The sequence below is a fragment of the Lissotriton helveticus genome, chromosome 11 (assembly GCF_964261635.1).
Source record: "Lissotriton helveticus chromosome 11, aLisHel1.1, whole genome shotgun sequence".
NCBI classification, from domain to species: Eukaryota; Metazoa; Chordata; class Amphibia; order Caudata; family Salamandridae; genus Lissotriton; species Lissotriton helveticus.
Genome location: NC_136072.1, coordinates 128895472 through 128917388, shown reverse-complemented (window position 1 = coordinate 128917388; position 21917 = coordinate 128895472). Strand labels below are relative to the sequence as shown.

Sequence of the window (21917 nt, the reverse complement as noted above, 5' to 3'; positions counted from 1 at the left end):
ACGTTTCAAAAATAGACACTTAGAAACTTTACTGGTGAAAACCACACAATAAATTCCTGTGGAAGTTACTGGTAAGTACGCTTAGATTTACTTTTCAGGGTCCGTACTGAGCTCAAAGATGCAACACTGAAGTCTCTCGTGATAACAGGTGAGTAAATCGGTATTCGTAGTTTGGCTGATATTAGAGGAATATTTTGCTCAATCGTGAAGGAAGGGAGCGGGCCTGAGGTGACCTGTGTGCAAACACCCCCCTGTGGCGCGTTTTAAGTTGGGGAATTAATTCCTCTTCAATCCTGAGGTCCCCTGTGGGCCAACTAGCCCACCAGGTACCTCCAGTATGCCCCAGGGCGCTGCGTTGCAGAGAGGTGTTCAAAGGGGACGCCCCCTTTTTACAACACTCTGCAACGCAGCTCCGTGGCGCTTACTGGAGGTACCTGTTGGGCTAGCTGGCCCCTAGGGGACCTCTGGATTTACATTGCAGTCACACTCTGCTAGTCATCCATAGAGTTACTCACACATCTAGCCAGTAGTGCAAAGAATCAATCACATACCCATGTAATCATGTATACCGTTATATACACCAACTCTGTTATTTATAGACATACCACATCACTTATTTATACAGATACTAATACATATTTACTGTCTTATAGAATCACTCATAGAAGCAGACACTCACTCTTCAAATAACTGAGGGGTCCATTATGATGATGGGCGGATTGCCTCCGCTAGGGTGGCGGTGGCCACCGCCACCCTGGCGGAGGCAATCCGCCCGACAAGCACACTCGTTTTCCCCTCCGCCAGATTAGGATAGCGGCGGACGGAAAGACCGTCCGCCGCTTTACCGCCGCGGTCGCCTTGCGACCGCGGCGGTAATGGATTAATATGGTGGCGGTGTCCAATGGACACCGCCAGCCATATTACAATGGCACCAAGTAGAGGCCTTTCCGCGGCGGCAATGCCGCCACGGAAAGGCAGGCGGGGATTGCTGCGGGGGCCCCCTGCAAGGCCCCCAGGTTGCCACCACTGTCGGGGGGAACATGGGGGGTACCTATGGTACCCCCCCACATTTGCATATGCAAAGCAGCAGGCACCGCGCGGTGCCTGCCGCTTTGCATATGCAAATGCAACAAAGCATTTTTAGCATGGTGGCGGGCAGTGCAGAGTGCACCGCCCGCCACAATGCTAAAACTACAGGATGTGCCCGCCACTGTGGTGGGCACATCCTAATTCCCCCCACGTGACCCCCGCCCTTATGGCGGGCGGTCCCGTTCCCCACTATCATAATGGACCCCTTAGTCTCACGTATACTCATTTATATATAGTCCAACACTCACATATAGTGCCTTAAAACATATGTAGTTAGTCACAGATATGCCACTGAGACAATTATTCACTCACCAACATATCCATACACACTAACTCACCCATACAGCCCTTCCTAGATACACTTTTTAATCCATATAACCACTGAATCACCCACTGAGACATCTATGCACAGACTCATACACCCACCCACCCAGACACTCAGGGACCCATACAGAAACTCAGACAACAAATCAATAACCTATATAGACACTCATGTAGCTATTCAGCAACCCATGCAGTGGCCTACACACAAATGGAGAGACTAATATAGACTTTCACACAGTTTAGTCACTAACCCATGCATTCAGTAAGACATGTTCAATCACTCACTTCTACAGTCAATCACACACCTACAAAATATTTCTTTTAGGCCCTTGTAAATGCATTCATTCTTCAATACACCTTGGCATATCTATATATAAAACATATTTAAACTTTACAGAAACACACATTTACTGGATGATGTCATGAGTGATGTCATCAGTGATGTAATTTGAGATGTCATCAGCGATGTCATCAGTGATGTCACTGACCATGTCATGAGTGATTGAGTTATAGTTAGCTCAGCTAACTATAACAGGCGAATTTCTCTGGTTTTGTATGAGTCAAATGTTCAACTAACTATAACGTCCCTGAAACCTATGTTTTTTTAGTGAATTTCCAAGGTTTTTTAAATGCTAATTCCTAACCATATTGTACCTGAAACCTATGTTTTTTCCAGTGAATATACATATATATATATATATATATATATATATATATATATATATATATATACATGTGTGTATTTTAAAACAAAAACTTTGAATATGTAGTACCTTCAAACATGCATATATATGTGTGTATGTGTATATATATACACTGAAAAACAAAAATAGGTTTTAGAGGTGTTATAGTTAGCTGGACATTTCACTCGTACAAAACCATTGAAATTCCTCCGTTATAGTTAGTTGTACTATCTATAACTCGCGCACCCGCAATCCACTGCTGATGACGTCACATATTACATCATTCATGACATGGTCAGTGACATCACTTATGACATCACTGATGACATCACCCAGTGAATATGGTTTACTTCCATATTTAAATAAGTATTATATATATATATATATAGGAATCTGCATTGAAGACTGAGTGGATGTATAAGTGTCTGGATGGAGGATTTAGTAGCACTGTGATTGACGGTCTAAGTGACTAATTTGAAGTGTCTCACTAAATATATCGGATAGTGATTTAACTGTGAATATCTGAATCACTTTCTCTCTCTTGTTGTGTAAACTAGTGTATACGTTTGGTTATTAGCTATATGAAACTATATATTCGTTTTTTAATAGTTAAGTGAGTATTTGTATAGGAGAGTGAATGTGTGTGTAGTTGGGTGGGAGGTGTGTGACTGTCCAAAGATGTGTGAAGAGTTGATTTAGTAGGTATATGAGGTTTAGACTGCATGTGAAAACGGTTGATTGGGTGACTGAATCTCTTTATGGGTGTGTTCATGAGTAAATCTATTTCTCAATGATACATGTCCAACAAAGTAGAAATATAAAACGCAGTGTATGTGACAGTTGTTGTATATAAATAAGTATACTTAAAACTCAGTGATTGTATGAGTGACTATAGATGAATGTTTACTTGTAATAGTGATTTTATAAGTCACTAAGTATGAGTTACTATCTGAATGAATAAATAAAGTGGTGTTTGTATAAGTGTGTAGCAGACTAAATGTAAGTATGATCAATTGTTTCTATAAGTGAGTAGGATGACTGTATAAGTCAATAACATGTGTGCTGGTGGGTAATGTTGATAAAGGTGTATAAGTATATTTAATAGTTTTCATTTAATCTTTCTCAACATGTATGACTGAATTTTTGTAGGTAAGTGTTTACATGTGAGTGTAGACCTAGTAATCACTGAGTGAGTTTTTAGAAACCTTTAGTGGTGTATCAATGGTTTAAGCCTGGCCCTCTATATTTTATAGTGAATGATGAAAGGTTATACTAGTGTATGATTAGGTGTATCTGATTGTCCCGTGGATGATGTCATTTGAGATGTCATCAGTGATGTCACTGACCATGTCATGAATGATGTAATATGTGACATCATCAGCAGTTGATTGCGGGCGCGCGAGTTATAGCGGAGGAATTTCAATGGTTTTGTACGAGTGAAATGTCCAGCTAACTATAACACCTCTAAAACCAGTGAATTTCAAAGTTTTTTTAAATGCTAACTCCTAACTATAACAGGCCTGAAACCTATAGTTTTTCAGTGAATTTCAAAGGTTTTTTAAATGCTAATTCCTAACTATAACACGTCTGAAACCTATGATTTTTTCTGTGAATTTAAAAGGTTTTTTAAATGCTAATTTCTAACTATAATATATCTGAAATCTATTTTTTCAGTGAATTTCAAAGGTTTTTTATGACAATTTTTAAATGTATTAATTGTTACATTTATTTTTTGATACTGATTTACTTCTTTTTTTAAACTATTTATTTTTAGATTTTTTTTAATTACATTACATATTTTTACGATAAATTGAAATGAAAAATGTTTTAAAAAATATTGAAATTCTATATTTATTTTATTTTATATTTTTTAGAATATATTTATAATATTTTCTTGTCCTAAACTTTTTGGGAGCCGCGCACCTTCCTCGATTACTGCGCGGAACCTAGCTGCCATTTTAGGATTGTTGTGTAGGATCCGTGTAGGGTGTGCGATGGGTGCGTATTTCCCTGCGCAATTGCTATGCGACCGGTAGGCGACTCCTGGTGCATACGCGACATGTACATATTACGCTGCACGACGCTTGCGGGTTTCCGCATGACCGCATATATGTATTCAACGCGGTGGGTGCGCGACCCACAAAAATAATTTAGGTCTAAAAACATATATATATGTATTTAATATAAATATTAAGGCAAGACATCTGAGCTAATCATAAAAATTATATTCTTTTAGTTTTAATAAAGTTATATTACTTTTACATGCAATTTCATGAAGTCGCGCTGGGTGCGTGCTGCGTGTGCGCAATCTACGCGGATCCCACGTGACCAGAAAAAAAGAGATTTGAATGGTTCATAACACTTCCTATTCTAACTATTGAAGGACCCCACCCATTTCAATCACTCTTCTTAGACCTTCCTTGGGAGAAGACCTGTGCTAAGAAGAACCTCATTTTTTTAGGATTGCAGACTTGGTTTTGCTCTAACTTAAAAAAAGGGTTTAACAACAACAAACAATCTTCAGAATCTGAACACTCCAATGAAGAGGGATTTGTTCCAGAATCACCACGTCCCCAAAAGTATGTCTCCATTGTCTCGAAATGTTTTACCTATCCAGAGGGACTTAAAAAAGTAAACGCCACAAAAGTAACATGCAAAATTTGCAAAGCAGTTTTATCTTGTGGAAACCTCACCAAAAAATATTCTTGTGGCACAGCAAGCATGCTGAAACACTTGCAAAGTTTGCATCCAGTTGGGGGGGCGGAGCTTGCCGGCAACGATGGCGGACGCGTGATCCCAGAGCTCCTCATCGCTGCCCTAACTATCCTTTAATATCTGCAATGGCAGTGTGTGTGTGTTATGGGGCAGGGCCTCTAAGGGTGGCACAATAGGTGCTGCAGCCTTTAGAGGCCTTCCCTGGTCACGGTGCTCATGGTACCCATAGTACCTTTTACAAGGGGCTTATCTGTGGCCAGGGATGTGTCGATTGTGGATACAAAGGTACAGTCTTGTGAAAGAACACAGGCCCTGGTAACCTTATTGGCAGGGCCCCAGGGCTTAACAAATCAAGTTGCATCAGATGTCAGGCTAAAAATGGGAGATAGCCATGCAAAAGGGCACTTTCCTACACACCTTCAATGCTGCAATCGAGTGATAGGCTGTTTGGGCCTACAGGTCAATTACAAAAAGTCTATTCTCAACCCAACTCAAAGGATTCACTGCCTGGGTGCTACTCTGGATACCACAAACGCAAGTGTCACACTCTCGTCCTCACACTGCATCCCACGGCCAGACGGGTATCCTCCCTTCTGGGCTCCATGGCGTCCTGCTTCTTCATTGTCCCCAATGCCAGTCTGCACATGCGATAACTCCTGCAGGCATTAGAGGATCAGTAGTCACAGATCTCGGACCGCTGAGAAGAGACTGTCACTCTGCCTCACTCCAATGGATGAAATGTTTTCACTTGTTGGAGGGAGTCCCTTTTCATCAGGACCTTCCCAGCCAGACACTCATCACGGACGCGTCCCTTTAGGGTTGGGGAGCCCACATGGGCCTTATCCAAGTTCAGGGATTGTGATCAGAAGCAGAGAAAGGGTATCACATCAATATGTTGAAACGTAGAGCTGTACATCTAGCACTAAAGACATTCTTCCCTTCCATGGAGATCTTCCAGACAGTTTTTGATTGACTTATCAGGCCAAGCCTAATATCTCCCTTTCTTGTCTTCTTCCTTGCCACCCATGCGCCTTGTATTCGCCCATCCTTACCGTGTATCAAAAGTGTGAGGATTTCCACAAATTCTCTCTGCCATATCCCTTCTTTGCCGCCAGCTGTACTTGCCATGCTAGCAAGCAGCGCCCGGATAAGAGAGGGACAATTATGACCAGGGTTGGTGTGGACTCTATAGAATGTGCCTGCATGCTAGTCTTGTTCAAGCTGGGGGGTGGTGTTGCTATGCTCGTGTAGCTCCGGTTGTCGGTGTGGCCTACCTACAAACGCTGTGTGTTTGGCAACCCCATAGCAATATCAGGGTGGGGGTTGTGCCCTCTGGTGTGAGAAGCAGGGTAGTCAGCGAAGTTGAGGTACTGCTAGCACCTGCATTGGGCACAGGCTGTTGTACTGACTGCGGCATGGTCCGTTGCCATTGCAAGGGAGGTGTAGATACACTGGCTAACTGTTTATCAACCCCTCCATTTACCCACTCCCTTTCTACTGCAAGCGTGCCCTCCCTTGCAGTGTTTGTGGTCCCCTGAACTTGCTGTGGGCCCGGTTGGGAGACCAAGGATTTGACGTCAGCCATAAAATTCACCATTGTGTCCATCAGCTTACCCATTCTATCCCAGCACTCAAGGGTTACTGGTGCTGTATTGCCAGAGTCTGGTGGTGGTGCCACCGTTACTGCCCTGCTTCGCAGTATGCCATGCCTCTCTTTCTGGGAGCCTGATCTGGGCCCTGATGGTGGGTGGCCTGTGGGCCCTATTCGGCCTCGTTAACCCCTGTTCTCCTTAGTGTGGGCTGGTGCCTGCTTGGTCTGTCATGCTCCAAACCTGAGTTCTCAGACTCCTGAGCCGTCTTCATGCCTTTTGCTCACTCTAGACCTTCACCCTGGCCATGTCTATTAACGCCACCCAGTGTGCATCTTGTGATGTGCCAGGCTGAGACTCCTCCATTGTTGTCATCTAGAGAAAAGGGGGTGTGAGCCTTGGCTATCTATGACCTCACTGCTGTGATCTAGCCTTGAACTACTGGTAGGGCTATGGCCTCTATTGGACGTAGAGATCAGGGTTTTTTAAACTGATTGGCTGCTTGGACTAGGGCTAAGATTGGCTGTAAGGTCCTGGCCTCCTATTGGTTCTAAATTTTCGGGCTAGTGTGGTGAGGCTAGGGTTCCCATTGGCTGAAGGGATCACCTTATTAATAGGTCTTTAAAAGGCCATGGCTTAGGGCGTCTCAGCCCGGGCATCAAGGCTAAGGACAGAGAGGACAAGGGCAATTGCCTGTTTGAGCCTGGTCGTGACTAGGGCCAGAAATGCTGCTCATTTTCCCATTCAGTAATACCCAGCCCACACCATCCACATCCACAAACAGAGCAACACACTCACAACACCAAATGTACACAACACACTTACTATAAACCAACACTATGCACAAATCCATGTCTAAGCACCCACTACAAAACCACACAAACCACACCTATACACTCTCTATCCCAGCTACCACACATTTCTACCATCACCTACAAACAACACACAACTCTATCCTATACCACAAACCAATCCACTCATCACTAACACAATGCCATTCCACATCATACTTAACTACTTCCCATCCAGACACACACTCCTTACTCGAATTACTCCTAACTGACCACTTCTCATCACTAAAAAACATATAATCAGTCATCCATCATTTGTCTAACCAACACCCTCCTCCTCTTCCTTCTACCATATTAACACAAATGCACAACACATACACTGCACAGCACCATACTTGTTAACTCTTGCAACAAACCAGTCTAAGACCAACACTCTTACCTCTACTTCATTCCCTCCTACACAAAACATACACTCTACTCATAAGCACATCACCACCCCCTCTACCTTACAACCTCCTCTCACAAACAATACTATACAAACAATTCTATTGCATGAAACAAATACATCAGGACCTCTTTTCACTACTCCTCAAAAACAAAACATATCAGGCACACCAACACAAGATCTTCCAAGCACAACACCTCATAATACTTACTATCACAAAATACAAAGATAACTTTTCAAACTTCACAAAGGAACACCAATGCCAAGCTTTCTCTCTTCCATCACAGATACAGCAACACAGCAACTGTCTTTCAAACGCCTCTCATCCATTGGACAATTTAGAACCTTACTACATGACCCACATGCTGCACCACCACCCCTGACTCCTACACCTTCCGCCCTAAACACACGCAAAAAATGTAAGCGACGTGCCACACCTCACAACTTTGCTCTCCCATGTGTACTGCACAACAATGTTACACCACAAAAACAACACAGCACACCAACTCACTCTCAAACATTGTCTCCACCACCTACACATGCAGACCCATCAAAATGCCTTCTTAGCATGCTGGATGAGGGACATGATACAGAACAGCTACACAATTGCTATCCTAACACAGCTAATACCAGCACTTAAAAAACACCTGCTATAAACCCACACATAATACTAATCACTCTTTTCAAAACAAAGTCTATCACCAAAGCCCATTCTCTAAACTGTCTACTAATAAACACTCGATCCCTCTCTAAAAACAAACATCACATCTTCGAACTTCTCACCGATGCAAAACCAGACATACTATTTGTAACTGAATCTTTTAATTTTTTTTATAAACCTCCTTTTTTATTGATTGTACTATTTATCCAATTATTGAGACAAACAATCATCAAGCCATCAATAAATATTAATGAATTTAAATATTGTGTAATAACTTTATATCTAGGAAGCAAATCCTTAAGAGCATTAAATAATATTTAACTGCATGTATGCAATATTACTGCAAGGCATTCAAAGTTATATAATAACATTTTTAAAAAAACTTCTTTCTACCTCAAGGGGTCTAACTCCTTTTTAGTTACTCCTTCTGGCCCTCTAGTTTTTGCTCCAACATCTTTGCCCAAGGTCAGCGTGTTCACCTTTAACCGGTTTACCCTGTTAGCCTCATTACGCGATAATGACTGATTGCCTAATTCTGATGCTAGTGGTTTGACTGCTTGCACAAGTGAACAGAAGGACAACCAGGCAGACCATGATACTCTCTTTTTTTTTTTTGCTGGACCGTTGCTGGCCTCGCTAATAAGAAGAATAAAAAGGCCTTTTATGACTTTGTGGCTAAATTCAATGTTGTGTGTTTACAAGAGACATGTTATACAGCCACAGTTTTTTTTTTTTAGGTCGAGCCTAGCGGCAGCGCGCATGCACTACTCGCTCTGCGAGGCATGCTGTATTGTGTATGGAATACAAGCTCCGCCCATTTCCCCGCCCCTCTTTTCAAATGGCTCCTATTACCGTCCTTCCTAAATCGTTGCTTTTCATTGGTAAATAGGTTTACTAGTCCCTCCTTGGTACTGCCTTGTCCCCATTTGTAACCACCCACAAGGACTGGACCTTTTACTTGTGGAGTTATACGGTCTGCTTTATGTAGTCGGTGAGTACTATGTTCTTTAATTATCTTTCCCCATTACACTCAAGACATCGCAGCAGGCCACTGCGTCAGGCTTAATAGTTTAGCAGGCGCACACGTTTATAATTGTTCTCATGTCAATAAGTATTACTTTGCATTGTTTTTTTAACACTATGTAACGCGGCCACACGGCTCGCCCAACTCCGTCAACCTCAGTTTTTTTGTTCTGTGGAGGTAATTAAACATTAATCAGTAAAGATGGTGAGAATGTAGCGATGTGCCTTCTTCCAAAAGCAGAGAAAATATCGATGATAATTGTTCAAACATTACCTTATCGCTGAAAGTAACTCTTACTTTCCATTCACGAGGGGCGTGCCAACCCTCCGTCAAAATATCATCCACAGCAGCAGTGCAGACTTCTAAAAAACACAAAGACAACAAAAGACAGGATCAATATGTATAAACATGGTAAGAGCACTTTGGGTGGGAAGAAAATCATATTCAGAGCTTTGCAAGAGCTAGCCTACAAGATCTTGGACTTGCGCCTTCAGAGCGTAACAAAAATGCACAACCAGGTAGTGACTCCAGGGCCTCGTTTCCCTTTGAGCCGACGGGGATAACAGGGTCTGAAGCAATCTACTACAAGTTCTAGCATCCTTGGTGCCACCGGAAGTGGCTGGAAGTAATCCTCATACTGACAGCCGTGTTTACATGGTGTCATCCTCTAGTCAGTTGCTCATAATAATCAGGTTGAAGAACCCCTCCAGCTCGCCCTGGAGTTAGAGTTGCAGGTCTGATCCAAGAGATTACTTTACTCTTGGAACCAACTCTGTAGGGAGGTTCCCGAATAGCACAGCGTTAACAAGGCCGCAATTTCAAACACAATAGTCTTGCAGAATCTTTCAGGGTTCGACCTTCCCCTACAGCTGCAAGTGTCTTCTCTTCCAAATATTTACAGTTCCCAAGGCAGTTGTGGTATTCACTCATGTTACTGCTTTGCATGCACTTGTTGTTCTCTATATAGTCAAAGTGTCATGCAGGCAGCTCTAGAATGTGGAATGTACTTGGTGCCTAGCGACTACGTCTCCTGCTGTCAGTTGCTGCTGGATCTCCTGTGGGTAGGACGCTTCCGTTACATGAACCTGAAATAAAGAAGAACTTCATATCATCATCCTTCTCCCCTCGTACTTCTTCACACTGGCGACAAGGATGGGATTATCATTGAGACTGAGGCCAGTCAGTGGTTGGCTCCAGATGTTCTTGCTTGCTCGCAAGGCCTCAGGTGAGGTGCGTCTATGTCTGGACCTGCGAGCCCTTAATCGTGCAGTTGTTGCAGACATGTACCCTCTCCCGAACATCACTGAAATGTTGGCACAATTGAGGGATTCATGTATTTTCACCACATTAGACTTGTGTGCTGCCTATCATCAAGTTAAGATTGATGCCTTTATTACCCCTTTTGGGACTTACAAATTCACACGTCTTCCGTTCCGTGTGGTCTCTGCAGCCTCTGTTTTTTAGAGGGTGATGGAGGATGTGTTAAGGGGTGTAGAGGGAGTCAAGATCTATCCAGATGATGTGTTGATTCATGGTTCTTCACAATTTAAACATGATGCGAGACTGAGATGTGTGCTTGAACGTTTTTGCACGAGAGGTTTAACTCTCCGTGAAAATAAGTGTAAGTTTAATCTTAACGAAATAAGTTTGTGCCACGCTCAGGTCCCTCCTGAAGAAAGGGGTCAAGTTTCTTTGGTGGCCCCAGTGTCAATTGGAATTTGAAGAAATCATAAGTGCACTTAATTCTGCTCCTTCCTTACAGAGCTTCGACTCCGTCCTTGTCACTGATGCGAGTTCTGAAGGGTTAGGAGCCGTCCTTAAGCAAATAAAAGATGGGAAAGAAGAAACTATTATTTTTCTCTCAAGAGCTCTTGTTGGCCCAGAATTACAGTACTCTGTGATTGAAAAAGAAGCACTTTGTATTTTTTGGGCAATTAAGAAATTTCTCTGGGGCACTTCTTTTGTTGTCCATTCGGATCACAAACCGCTCAAAGACCTATTTTGCAAGAAGGATCTTGATTCTGTTTCTTCTAGGATTTGTAAATGGGTCATAGCACTTCAAGATTTTGATTTTGTTGTCACGTATATCCCTGGGGTAGACAACAAAGTTGCAGATTGTCTCTCACGGTTAATACTCAAATCCTCTCCTGATCTTGACCCTGAAGACACATGGGTAATAGACAACTTCAAGGTGTGTGAGGTTGTTGAAGGTGTTGTATCTGAAATAAAATGGAGAGATTCCTTGAAAAATTGACATCGTATTGCTCGAAGTTTGAAAGTTTGTGTCTGATGGGTGGACTGGTATTAAGTCGCTGTCTGAGGATGCACGAAAATTCTGAAATGTGAGGCATGAACTTTCACTATTCCATAATGATCTTTTGTGGAGAGGGACACGCCTTGTTCCTCCGTCCACTCTTCGAGAGAAGATCATTCCTTTGACGCATGATGGTCACCAGGGTATCTCCAAAACGAAGGAGAGGGTTCATTTGCACTTCTTGTGGCCAGGGGTCGACATCCTTGTGGTATGGGTGGTCAGTAACTGCTCGGAGTGTAAAATGTGTGACAAAGTTTGCAAAACTAGAACTCAACCCATGGTTGTTCGTGAATCTCCAACTAGATGTTGGCAACATGTTGCCCTTGATCTCTTGGGTCCTGTTTCTTCCAAGACGGGCCAGTTTTATGTCTTGGTACTTATAGATATGTACTCAGGTGGCCGGAGGTAAAGGTTACTCAGGGTATTGAAACCAGAGATGCCATAAACTTTTTGAAGGCGTATTCTACCGGAAAGGCCTTCCTGAGTTGGTGTACAACTGGTGTGGATAGAAATGGAGGACTTTCTAGCTAAGAAGGGAATTGTTCATAAACTGTGCTCTCTTTATCACCCAGAATGTAACGGGATGGTTGAGAGATTCAACTCTGTCTTAAAAGAATCTAGTCAGTCAGCTAGGGAACATGGCTGTGACTGGAGAGCTGCAATACTTGAGAAGGTTATGGCTTACCAGTTGACTCCCCACTCCTCCACTGAAAAAGTTCCTTTTGAGTTGTATAGGGGTCGTACACCTAAAACTCATTTGTTTCAATCTTGGATGAGAGGGAATAGGGCTGAAATTAGTGTTCCTGAGGATCCTCAGTGGAGGGCTCCCCAGGATCTAAAGTCTTCAAAAAGGAAAGCCAACTTTGATATCAGACATGTTGTTGCCCACACTCTAGTCAACGTGGATGATTGTATGAGAGTACGATTTCCACAGAAGTCTGGAGGTACAAAGTTCTCTACTCCTCATAAAGTAATTACATTATTTCTGAATGCTGTGAATCTTGATGATGGGCGCATTTGGAACCTTGGTAGAATTGCTCTCGTACGTTCTTCTGTTTCTTCTGATTCTCTTTCAAAACCTAACTCTTCCAAGTGTATTTCTCCTCTGCGCAGGAGTACTCGCACAGGTGCAACTCCTGCGATACTTCATGATTATGTTCGCAACTGAGAATATTAGCCATTGTTTTCATGTTTGTATTTGGGGGAAGGTGTGTGGTATTCACTCATGTTACTGCTTTGCATGCACTTGTTCTCTATCTAGTCAAAGGGTCATGCAGGCAGCTCTAGAATGTGGAATGTACTTGGTGCCAAGCTACCAAGTCTCCTGCTGTCAGTTGCTGCTGGCTCTCCTGTGGGTAGGACGCTTCTGTTACACGAACCTGAAATAAAGAAGAACTTCATATCATCATCCTGTCTCCCCTCGTATTTCTTCACAGCAGTGATTTACCACTTCAGTCAAAAGTGACTACAAAATAGTTTGCCTTCGGTCTACAAAGTATATTGCGCATAGAGTTGAGAAGGTTTAGAAAGTTTCCGATGGGACTGAAAATTGGGTTACTTCATGAAATTGGAATAATACGGCATTTTTCATATATTTCTTGCTCCAACCACCGTGCAGTTTACCATTATTTCAGTTTGTACTACAGCTTATAAGATTATAGCTGGTAAAATAGCTCAGTGTACTATCGAGGGCTTTAAGTGGGGCCGGGTCCTGCCGATGCCCAGCATCGGCAGTTCTAACAAGCATTTGCAATGCAAAATGTCTCGCATTAACTCTAGTTTAAGCTATTGGCATTGAAAATGACAATGCCTTTCATTTATGTTTTAAAAACAAAAACATTAATAAAAGGCATTGTCATTAACAATGGCAATAGCTCAAACTCGCCTAAATGCGAGACCTATTGCATTGCAAATGCTTGTCTTAATGGTTATCTTTCCTTTCCAGTTCCTGCCATTCCCTCTAATCATGTGAGGGTGAAGTGTGGACTTATTATTTTAGACTTGTTAATGCTTTAATGTACATTGTCTATTCACGCTGGATCACCTAAAATTTGGCTGCAGTATTGCTGAAATCCCCTAATTCCTCTAGCTTGTTAGTTGTAAATTTTTATAACGCACTCTCCTCACCAGGCATATTTAGTCATGTTGACTTTTAAGGGCTTTTTTGATTCTCTGCCCAAATCTTGCTTGGCGACAAGTTTTGCCATCCTTGCTGGTGATCTTAATTTACATCCTTGGTTGAATCGGTGTTTTATTCAGCAGGGTCACACGGCCGATTTCTTTACTGATTTCTTCCATGTTTTTCACACCTGTGAGGGGTGACTGCCTGAATTCCTTCCTGGCAGAGTATAACTTGGTTTCTACTTTGGCCCCTGATTTTGCTATTTCTCCAGAGAGATGTATTCCTACTTTTATTGATCTTGGTGTTAAGAATGGTATTTTTTATTTCTCCACCCGTGAATAAGTTCCTTGTAACATTTTAGGTTATATGGAGCACATTGAGTGATCATAATCTTCTACTAGCTACTTTTCATTGGCCTTTTAGCCTTAAATGTCAGGTTTATTTACCTACGCTTAGCAGAATCCTTTCTTCACAAGGCCGGCGACTGAAATGGTGTTCTGTTACCTGAAGATTCCCACACAGACCTATTTAGGACTTGCTTCACTAAGATTGACGTGTGCCTGAATTACACTTCTGCTGCCACTGCTTTTGCAAATTCATTTCATGGTATTAGCAGAAACATATATACTGTGTTAATGAGTAAGAGCAACATCCCTTTTTCTACTCCTCATAAATGGTTCAATGCCAATTGCTCTAAGGCCGACCAAGTTCTTTTGCAGGCACTTAAGTAAGTCCCTAGAGACTGTTAATGGGTTTCTACGTCGTGCCTTGTATAAGAGTACTGTAGAGGAGTGTAGGCGGTCATTGAGAGAGGAATCTTGGGAACAGTTGTTAGCTGCCAGCCACCTGAGGACAGCTGTTGAATCTGCCTTACAAACTACCATCCCTACTAGGGCTTGGATTGAACATTTCAAATTCATTTATGATGTGCCCTATTCTTCATTCTTTGTAGGCCAGACTGACCACTTATATGCCCCTATCGCCGTTACGTTAGAAGAGGTTAATAGCCATCCAAGTGCTGCCTTTGAATAAGGCCCCATGCCCTGATGGAGCTTGTTCTTTTTAAGTCTCATATAGATTTTTAGGCCCTCTTTTAACACTTTACCTAAATTATGTTGCACAACTATCTATTCCTGAAGCTTGTTCCACTTCTGTGGTCGTTTTTGTTTTAAAAAAAGGTAACTGCTCAGATCCTAAGTGCTATCGGCGCATTTCTTTGATCACCTCCACTGCCAGATTGTTGGCCACAACATATTGAATAGATTAGTGGCGAGGGCCATGAATCAGAACATCTTAACTGACATTAAATATGGTTTTTGCCTAGGCACGGGAACTTAATTTGATTCTGATCATAGGTAGATACACAATCGCATAAAAAGGGGCATTACATCTTACATTCATGGACCTAAGCACAGATTTTGATTGGATCAATAGGGAAAAACTTTTCCCCATCATGTTGGAGTTAGGCAGTAGACTCCCCTACCCCAGTTAGTTCTTTTCCTGGGCAACCTTCATTTTAATATGTCTGCTTGAATTAGATTTTATGATGGGAGAGTATGCACTGAGCACTGTAAGTTTAACATGGGTGTTCGCCAAGGTTGTATCTTGGTCCTGTTTCTGTTTACATTAACAGCCTAGAAAAGACGACGATTGAAATTGGTAGGGACATGCCTAAAATTGGTTTCCATCCGACCCCCGTATTGCTTTTCACGGACGACGCTGTCCTTATATCACAAATAGCAATGAGCTTAGATCTTTTGCTCAATCGATTCATGGATTATATTGATAACCTTTGGGTAGAGGTTGTGGCCTAATGGCTAGGCCGGTCAAGCTCAAATCCGGGAACTGGGTTCGAGTCTCAGCAATGACGCTCAACAGCCTGTGATTCTTGGCAAATCACTTAATCTCCCCGTGCCTAACAAAAAAAAATTAATGTGTCCTTGTGTAACCAACTGGTGCTCATGTAAAGTGCTCGGATAACTTCGGTTCAAGTTCGAGCTATATAAAACTCAGATAAAACAAACACAAAAAACACCTTGGTTTAAGCTGCAATTTTACCACGTCCCATGATATGATGATTGGACCTCAGTCCACTAAGTCCAGATCATATCGCATAAAAGGCAGTCTTCATAGTCGCGTCACTGTATTTCCTTACCTGGGAGTCTTGTTTGACTACTCTCTATTTTGGTCTCCCGTTATAATGGACAGAGGACAAAAGATCTCTAGGAGCATTGCTTCTGTGTTCAATTTTGCATCTAGATTGGGGCACAAATCTATCAAGGCCATGATAGGTTTACAGCACAAAATGTGTTTCCAGCGTACCTTATGGCAGCGAAATTTGGGGGCTTGCTAGTGCGTCTTCACTTCAAGTTCTCCAGAATTATTTTTGAGAAAACACCTTTCTCTCCCTTAGAGTTCATCCTCTGTAGTCTTACACAAGGAACTAGGTATTGATTACATAGAGGATATCTTGTTGCTACGGCCCCTTCTCTGGATTTCGGTATGGACACATAATGCTAAACACTTTTTAATCGTTCAGTTAAAAAGACTGACCCTTGATCAGGCAACCAGCATCCTCTGGGTTAGATATATCCAAGACAGTTTTACCCAAGCTGGGACAATCTGATTTTTATATCCTGAGTCTTGCACCAGGAGAGCGTTTATAAATTTGAGGGCAAGCATGAGAGCAACACTGGCTAAGGATACATTATCTGTTAGAACGTATTTACCATTACAAACTACTTTTTTAATTTAACCCTATCTGACCTATAATATGTCTCATTACCAGTGATTCGTTTTGATACATCTTAGACTAAATTTAAATCACCACTTGCTAGCAGTCCCCCGTGGCAGTTCATTCCGCCCAACCCCCATCTTGTGTAGTTTCAAGAACCACTCAGTTCAGGACAAGTTTCACTGGATCATATTTTGCGCGTTTTTGTAAAAGATTGTGTAAGTCTTTTATTTCCCCACTTGTTTTCTGACAAGTACTTTGCACAAGTTCGTCCTGCTTTGTTTTATTTAATGTGCGATTACTTGTATTAATTTGCCTCACTTTTTATCATGTGCTATTTGTTTGCAAAAGATTTTATTTATTAAGTGCTTTATTTCCTGGAAAGTTGTTTCTACTGTCAAAATATGTATCATGTTTTTAGATTGACTTTTTATGTGTTCTTTTGCAGTTTTCTTGCTAAATCCGAATAAAATACTTGTTGAGATGATACAAATGCCTTGACTGGATAAATCTGCAAACTTGCTTGCTGAAGCTCAGTAACGCATAATGTTTTGATGCCTGTTTGTAAATCAGTAAATGTAGAATAACAGATACATAACAAATGAATTCCAAGCTACTTAAACATGTGTGACATTTGTGCACTCTTTCATCACTCGTTCTGCCATACAATTGTACATGCTGTGTCTCTGGTGAATGCAGTGTTTGGAATCTGCTTGTATTGTAGGCAGTAGTATTGGAAAAACACCCCAACCTTAGGTTTTATGGAATCTTAAACATGGAGCACGTAGGGTGATTCTGCTACTTAGATTGAATTTACTTCCCCATAGAATTGTAACAGGGTATTGCTAGACACGAAAGATATTGTCATTTATGTAATTCCTGTATACAAGACCTAAATCATGTTTTATTTGGTTGTCCCGCATTACAATCAACATGTCGCAGATACCTAAGGAATTATTTTTAAAGTATAATATCGCTACTGCAGAAGAGGCCTCGGATTGTCTGCTGTCTCCCCCATCTGAACTAATGTGTTTTAAAATTTGTAGTTTTTTAAAACAATTTTTAAATATATACTAAGCAGTAAGGATCTATTTAATATGTATGCACTGAGCACTTGCACTTTCTCGACCCTTCGGTTTCTAAGGCTGATTTACTATGTTTGCAACCGAGCACGTGCACATTTACAAACTTTTTTCGCTGCTAGTTACATGTCCTGTATGATCTCTTGCAACTTACTAAATCTTTGTTTTGCTGCTAATTTTCGTGTACTTCACGCTGAAAACGGCGCTTCTAAAGTATTGAAATACTCTTGCACTGTTATTATGTTGCTTGTTATATTGTACAGTCTAGTGAATAGACAAATTATTGTTTTTCATTATATGGTTATTCCGTTCGTTATCTAGTACTGTATAGCAAATTGGTATAGAGAATTGTTAAATCTTTGCACTTTACAACAAGTTTTAATTCTGAACGTTTGATGATAGTATTAGATTATAACTTCATATAAGTCTATAAGTATTCATTCATGGTAATCCGACTATTCATGGTTCACTCCTCCTGGCACTCGAAAACCTATAGAATGGCTGCTACTGATATGCTCATTTGTGTTTTTATATGAAATGATATGATGAATTTAGATTGGCAATTTTTATGGAATGTAATGTTGTTTTTAAGATGTATTTTTATGTGGAATTCTTCAGAATTCCAAATCATAATGAATAAATAATTGAATTGAATAATTGAATCTGCTTCCATGCCACATCCGATTCTCTTTATATGCGAATAAAGGGTGAAGTGTAAACCATGATTTTTGCATGATCATTTCCTGAATGTCTCTCTGAAATCTGCCATGCTGCTTGCTAGTGAACTGTTGCAATCTAAGTTTTAATTAAATAAGGTAGATGTAAACTCAAAGTTAATTCTTTAATAACAAAATTTACATTTCCGTTTCTCTTAGAGCTTCGTTCCATTGCAACATGGGTTCCTAGCATGAGGATGATATGGTCTGCTGGATGGATGTTTTCAAAACGTGAAAAATCGATGAAGGTCCTGCCAGCGAAATATTTCATATGTTTAAAGTTCGTATTTTTTGTCTTAGTTGGAACTACTGTTGCAATATTGATGCGTCTGATCTTGCAGCAATCGCCCAATTTGGTTGAGAAGATGAATTGGATATATTTTTACGAATATGAACCAATCTACAAGAAGAACTTTACTTTCACACAACTTGAACATGTAAAATGTAAAGATACAAACCCATTTTTGGTCATTCTGGTGTCTTCCAGACCAAGAGATACATTCGCCCGACAGGCCATCAGAATAGCATGGGCTTCTGTGAACATGTGGTTTGGTCATCAAGTAAAAACCTTGTTCTTACTTGGCCAAGAACCAACTGAAGATGCCAAGTTGAAAACATTGATAGAGTATGAAAGTAAACTTAATGGGGATGTTATTCGCCAAGACTTTCTGGATACCTATGGTAACCTTACTTTAAAAACCATAATGGCTTTCCAATGGGTTTCGCAATTTTGCTCAAATGCCAAATATATCATGAAAACCGATTCAGATGTGTTCATCAATACTCCCAATATGCTAAACTTTCTTCTGGCGTTCAATTCATCTGATAGTTTGTTTACTGGTTACCCCTTCATTGATAACTTTGCGCAGAGAAGCACATATCACAAAGCATATATTTCATATGAAGAATATCCTTTCAGGATTTACCCACCATATTGCAGTGGCCTGGGATATGTACTCTCTGGAAAGTTGGCCCTGAAAATCTATGAAGTTATGAGCCATGTAAAACCTATCAAGATTGAAGATGCCTATGTTGGAATGTGTTTAAAAGTACTCAATGTGACTGTGCATGTTCCCAAAAACCCACATTTGTTCATTTTAGATAAATTTGAATATTCTATCTGTAGATATAAGAAAGTATGTGCTGTACATGGTCTGTCCGCATACGAGATCACCAAAGTTTGGGACGCCATACAAAAGAAGACTTTTCGTAAATGTTTGTGACCGACAGAATATTCTCGAAGCAGCAGTGCTAGACAAAAACAGAAAACTGGGTACGCCTTACTGCTTATTTGCCTCTTGATTCTGATATGGAGAACTGTTTACTCTTTACACAGAAGCATCGCTTAAGCATCTTTTCTGAGCATTTCATTCAGATATTAGCATGTAAAGATCCGGGTACAATAACATGCATGATGGTTAGTTGCGACCAGTCGATTCCAGTTAGTAGCAGAATGAAAAATAAAATGCTCAAAATGTATTTGCTTTTATTTTTGCATTCACCATTATCCTTAGAACCATGGTTTACATTGCAAAGTCCGGAGTGCAGTTTGCACTCAATTCCTGTTCGCCACTGTTGTGAAAACGGGCAGAAATAACTGCTTGCACCCAATTTTACAATAATGTCTGGACTTGCGTCTCCTAAGCGATTAAAGCTAACACGAAGGCCAAAGTTCTTGTTTTTACCAAAGTGTACACTAGAATGTTTTGCTTGATGCCAGTTTTGATTCTGACTCAATAAACAGCAATTGTAGTACTGTTGTTTTAATGTTACATAATTAATGCACTAGCCTTATTGTGGATTTTTATTGAGTCGTGTCTTTTGTTGATGTGAGTGCATAGCAGTACCACCTGGTGAATTTTTAAAATCCTATTGACTGCACCAAGGTAGCAACCAAAGAGAGCAAGCCTTAACTAGTTTTGTGCGGCCACCTCCAAAACATTTAATAGCACATATTTCCTAGCAAATTGTCTAACAATTAATAGGTGTTAAAAGTAGTTCTGAATGAGCAGTCTTGAAGTATGCGGAGTAATCCCAGCCCTTTAGAGGGGAGGGCCCAGTAGTCTGTCCTCTTTTCGAAAGAAAGATTGAAAAATTGTTGTCAAACTGCATTTTACAGATAAAGGTACCAAAAACATTGTTAATTGAGGTAAAGGCTTTGTAGGAGTTTTTGAAGGTGTGGGATGGACAGCACATGACTCGTATAGTATTTGATTAATTCAAGATCTCACAAGGTACAAAAGAGAATTATTGTTGTGCTGCAGTAAATCATGTCTATGCTGCAAGCAAAAAATAGCAGGAGCCATAGAAACACTCCCCATATAGCAAATAAACATAAGTAAAGCAGTGCTTCAGTGTGCCAGTACCCCACTGAGAGAAATGAAAGTTCTTAGGGTGTTGTACTATATATAATCTATGCCCGCCATAGGTCCAATTCTTTAAAAAAAAAAATGAAAATCTTCACGCATGTCTATTACCTTGCACGTTGTACGAATTACAGTTTTCATATGTTCATTAATGTTTCCCAATATGCCTGAAAACCTGCGGAAAAGTCTCCTGTTTCCAGAAGTAGTTCTGGAAAAATGTCTTTGAGTTTAACTTTCTCTTGTGAACATATATGTGCATATATATATATATATATATATATATATATATATATATATATATATATATATATATATAGATCTACATGAGAAAACTGTTAGCACCTGTGTGAATGTACTAACTTTAATTTTTTGCGCAGGAAAAAATATTGCAGCAGAGAAATTATTTCCGCTGTACCTCGTTCGGGAAAAATCCTTTATGTGGCTAAAATCATTAATCACCACATCTGCAACAAAGGGAAGACAAGCACGTTTTTAGGTTTCGCTGGAGGGCGGAGCTCTTAGCTCCGCCTCCAGAGAAATCTCTTGATTTCAGTAAGGACTCTGGAATACGCCCCTCTGTCCCATTGGCTAGCTCCATAAATGGAGGCTAGCCATTGGAACAGAGATCTGTCCGTCAAGGCAGGACCAGATTCGGGGGCGTTCCTGAGAATTTTTCCCTCTCCACCCTTTTCGCATCGTCATTGGGCGGTGGGCGGAGTTTCGTTTTTTTTTTCCTTCTGGGTTTGTTGTTGTCACTCCATGCCGACCACGGCCGCCGGAAGAAGTCCAGGTGAGTGCCCGTTCCTTGCCTCCCCTCCCGCTTTCCATGTACCGTCCCCCCCCCCCCCACCCCCCTCTCGCTGTTCGTGGGCCCGCAAGTTCATTCATTCCCATGTTTTCACATGCAGATGAGTCATTTCCTGTGTTCCCAGCTGCCCTCCGTCCGCCTGCTGATTCTGCTCTCCTCTGCCTGAGCTGTGGCACTCCGGTGACGGGCGCGGGGCGGGTTCATTCCTGCGCAGAGGAGCCTCCTGCTGGAGGGCGGCTGTCGGGATAGTTTCGGGAACAGCCAGCCGCCTCCCATTTCCCAAGTCCGAGCCCCGCCCGCACCGACGAGCCCGAAAGACAAAGCGGCGCACGGGATCGGCAAGGCACGGGCGCTGTGGCCGTGTGACCCATCGCCAGGTAGGTCGACGCCGCAGCTTGGGTGGGCGTCTGTGGGGGCGGCGGATGTCCTTTGCCGGGCGGGGTCGCCCCTCTCC

At 41.6% G+C, this 21917-nt stretch overlaps 1 protein-coding gene across 4 annotated transcripts in view; it reads left to right on the top strand.

Moving 5' to 3' along the window:
• The window catches only part of LOC144790635 (UDP-GalNAc:beta-1,3-N-acetylgalactosaminyltransferase 1-like), a 112303-nt gene extending 92259 nt beyond the window's left edge, over window positions 1-20044 (top strand). For all 4 annotated transcript variants that reach the window (XM_078665366.1, XM_078665365.1, XM_078665364.1 and 1 more), the window contains one exon: window positions 18449-20044. In XM_078665366.1, the coding sequence (XP_078521492.1) occupies window positions 18481-19512 (1032 nt within the window). In that variant the 5' untranslated portion in view covers window positions 18449-18480 and the 3' untranslated portion in view covers window positions 19513-20044. The remainder of the gene's footprint in view (window positions 1-18448) is intronic.
• The last annotated feature ends 1873 nt before the right edge of the window (window positions 20045-21917 follow it).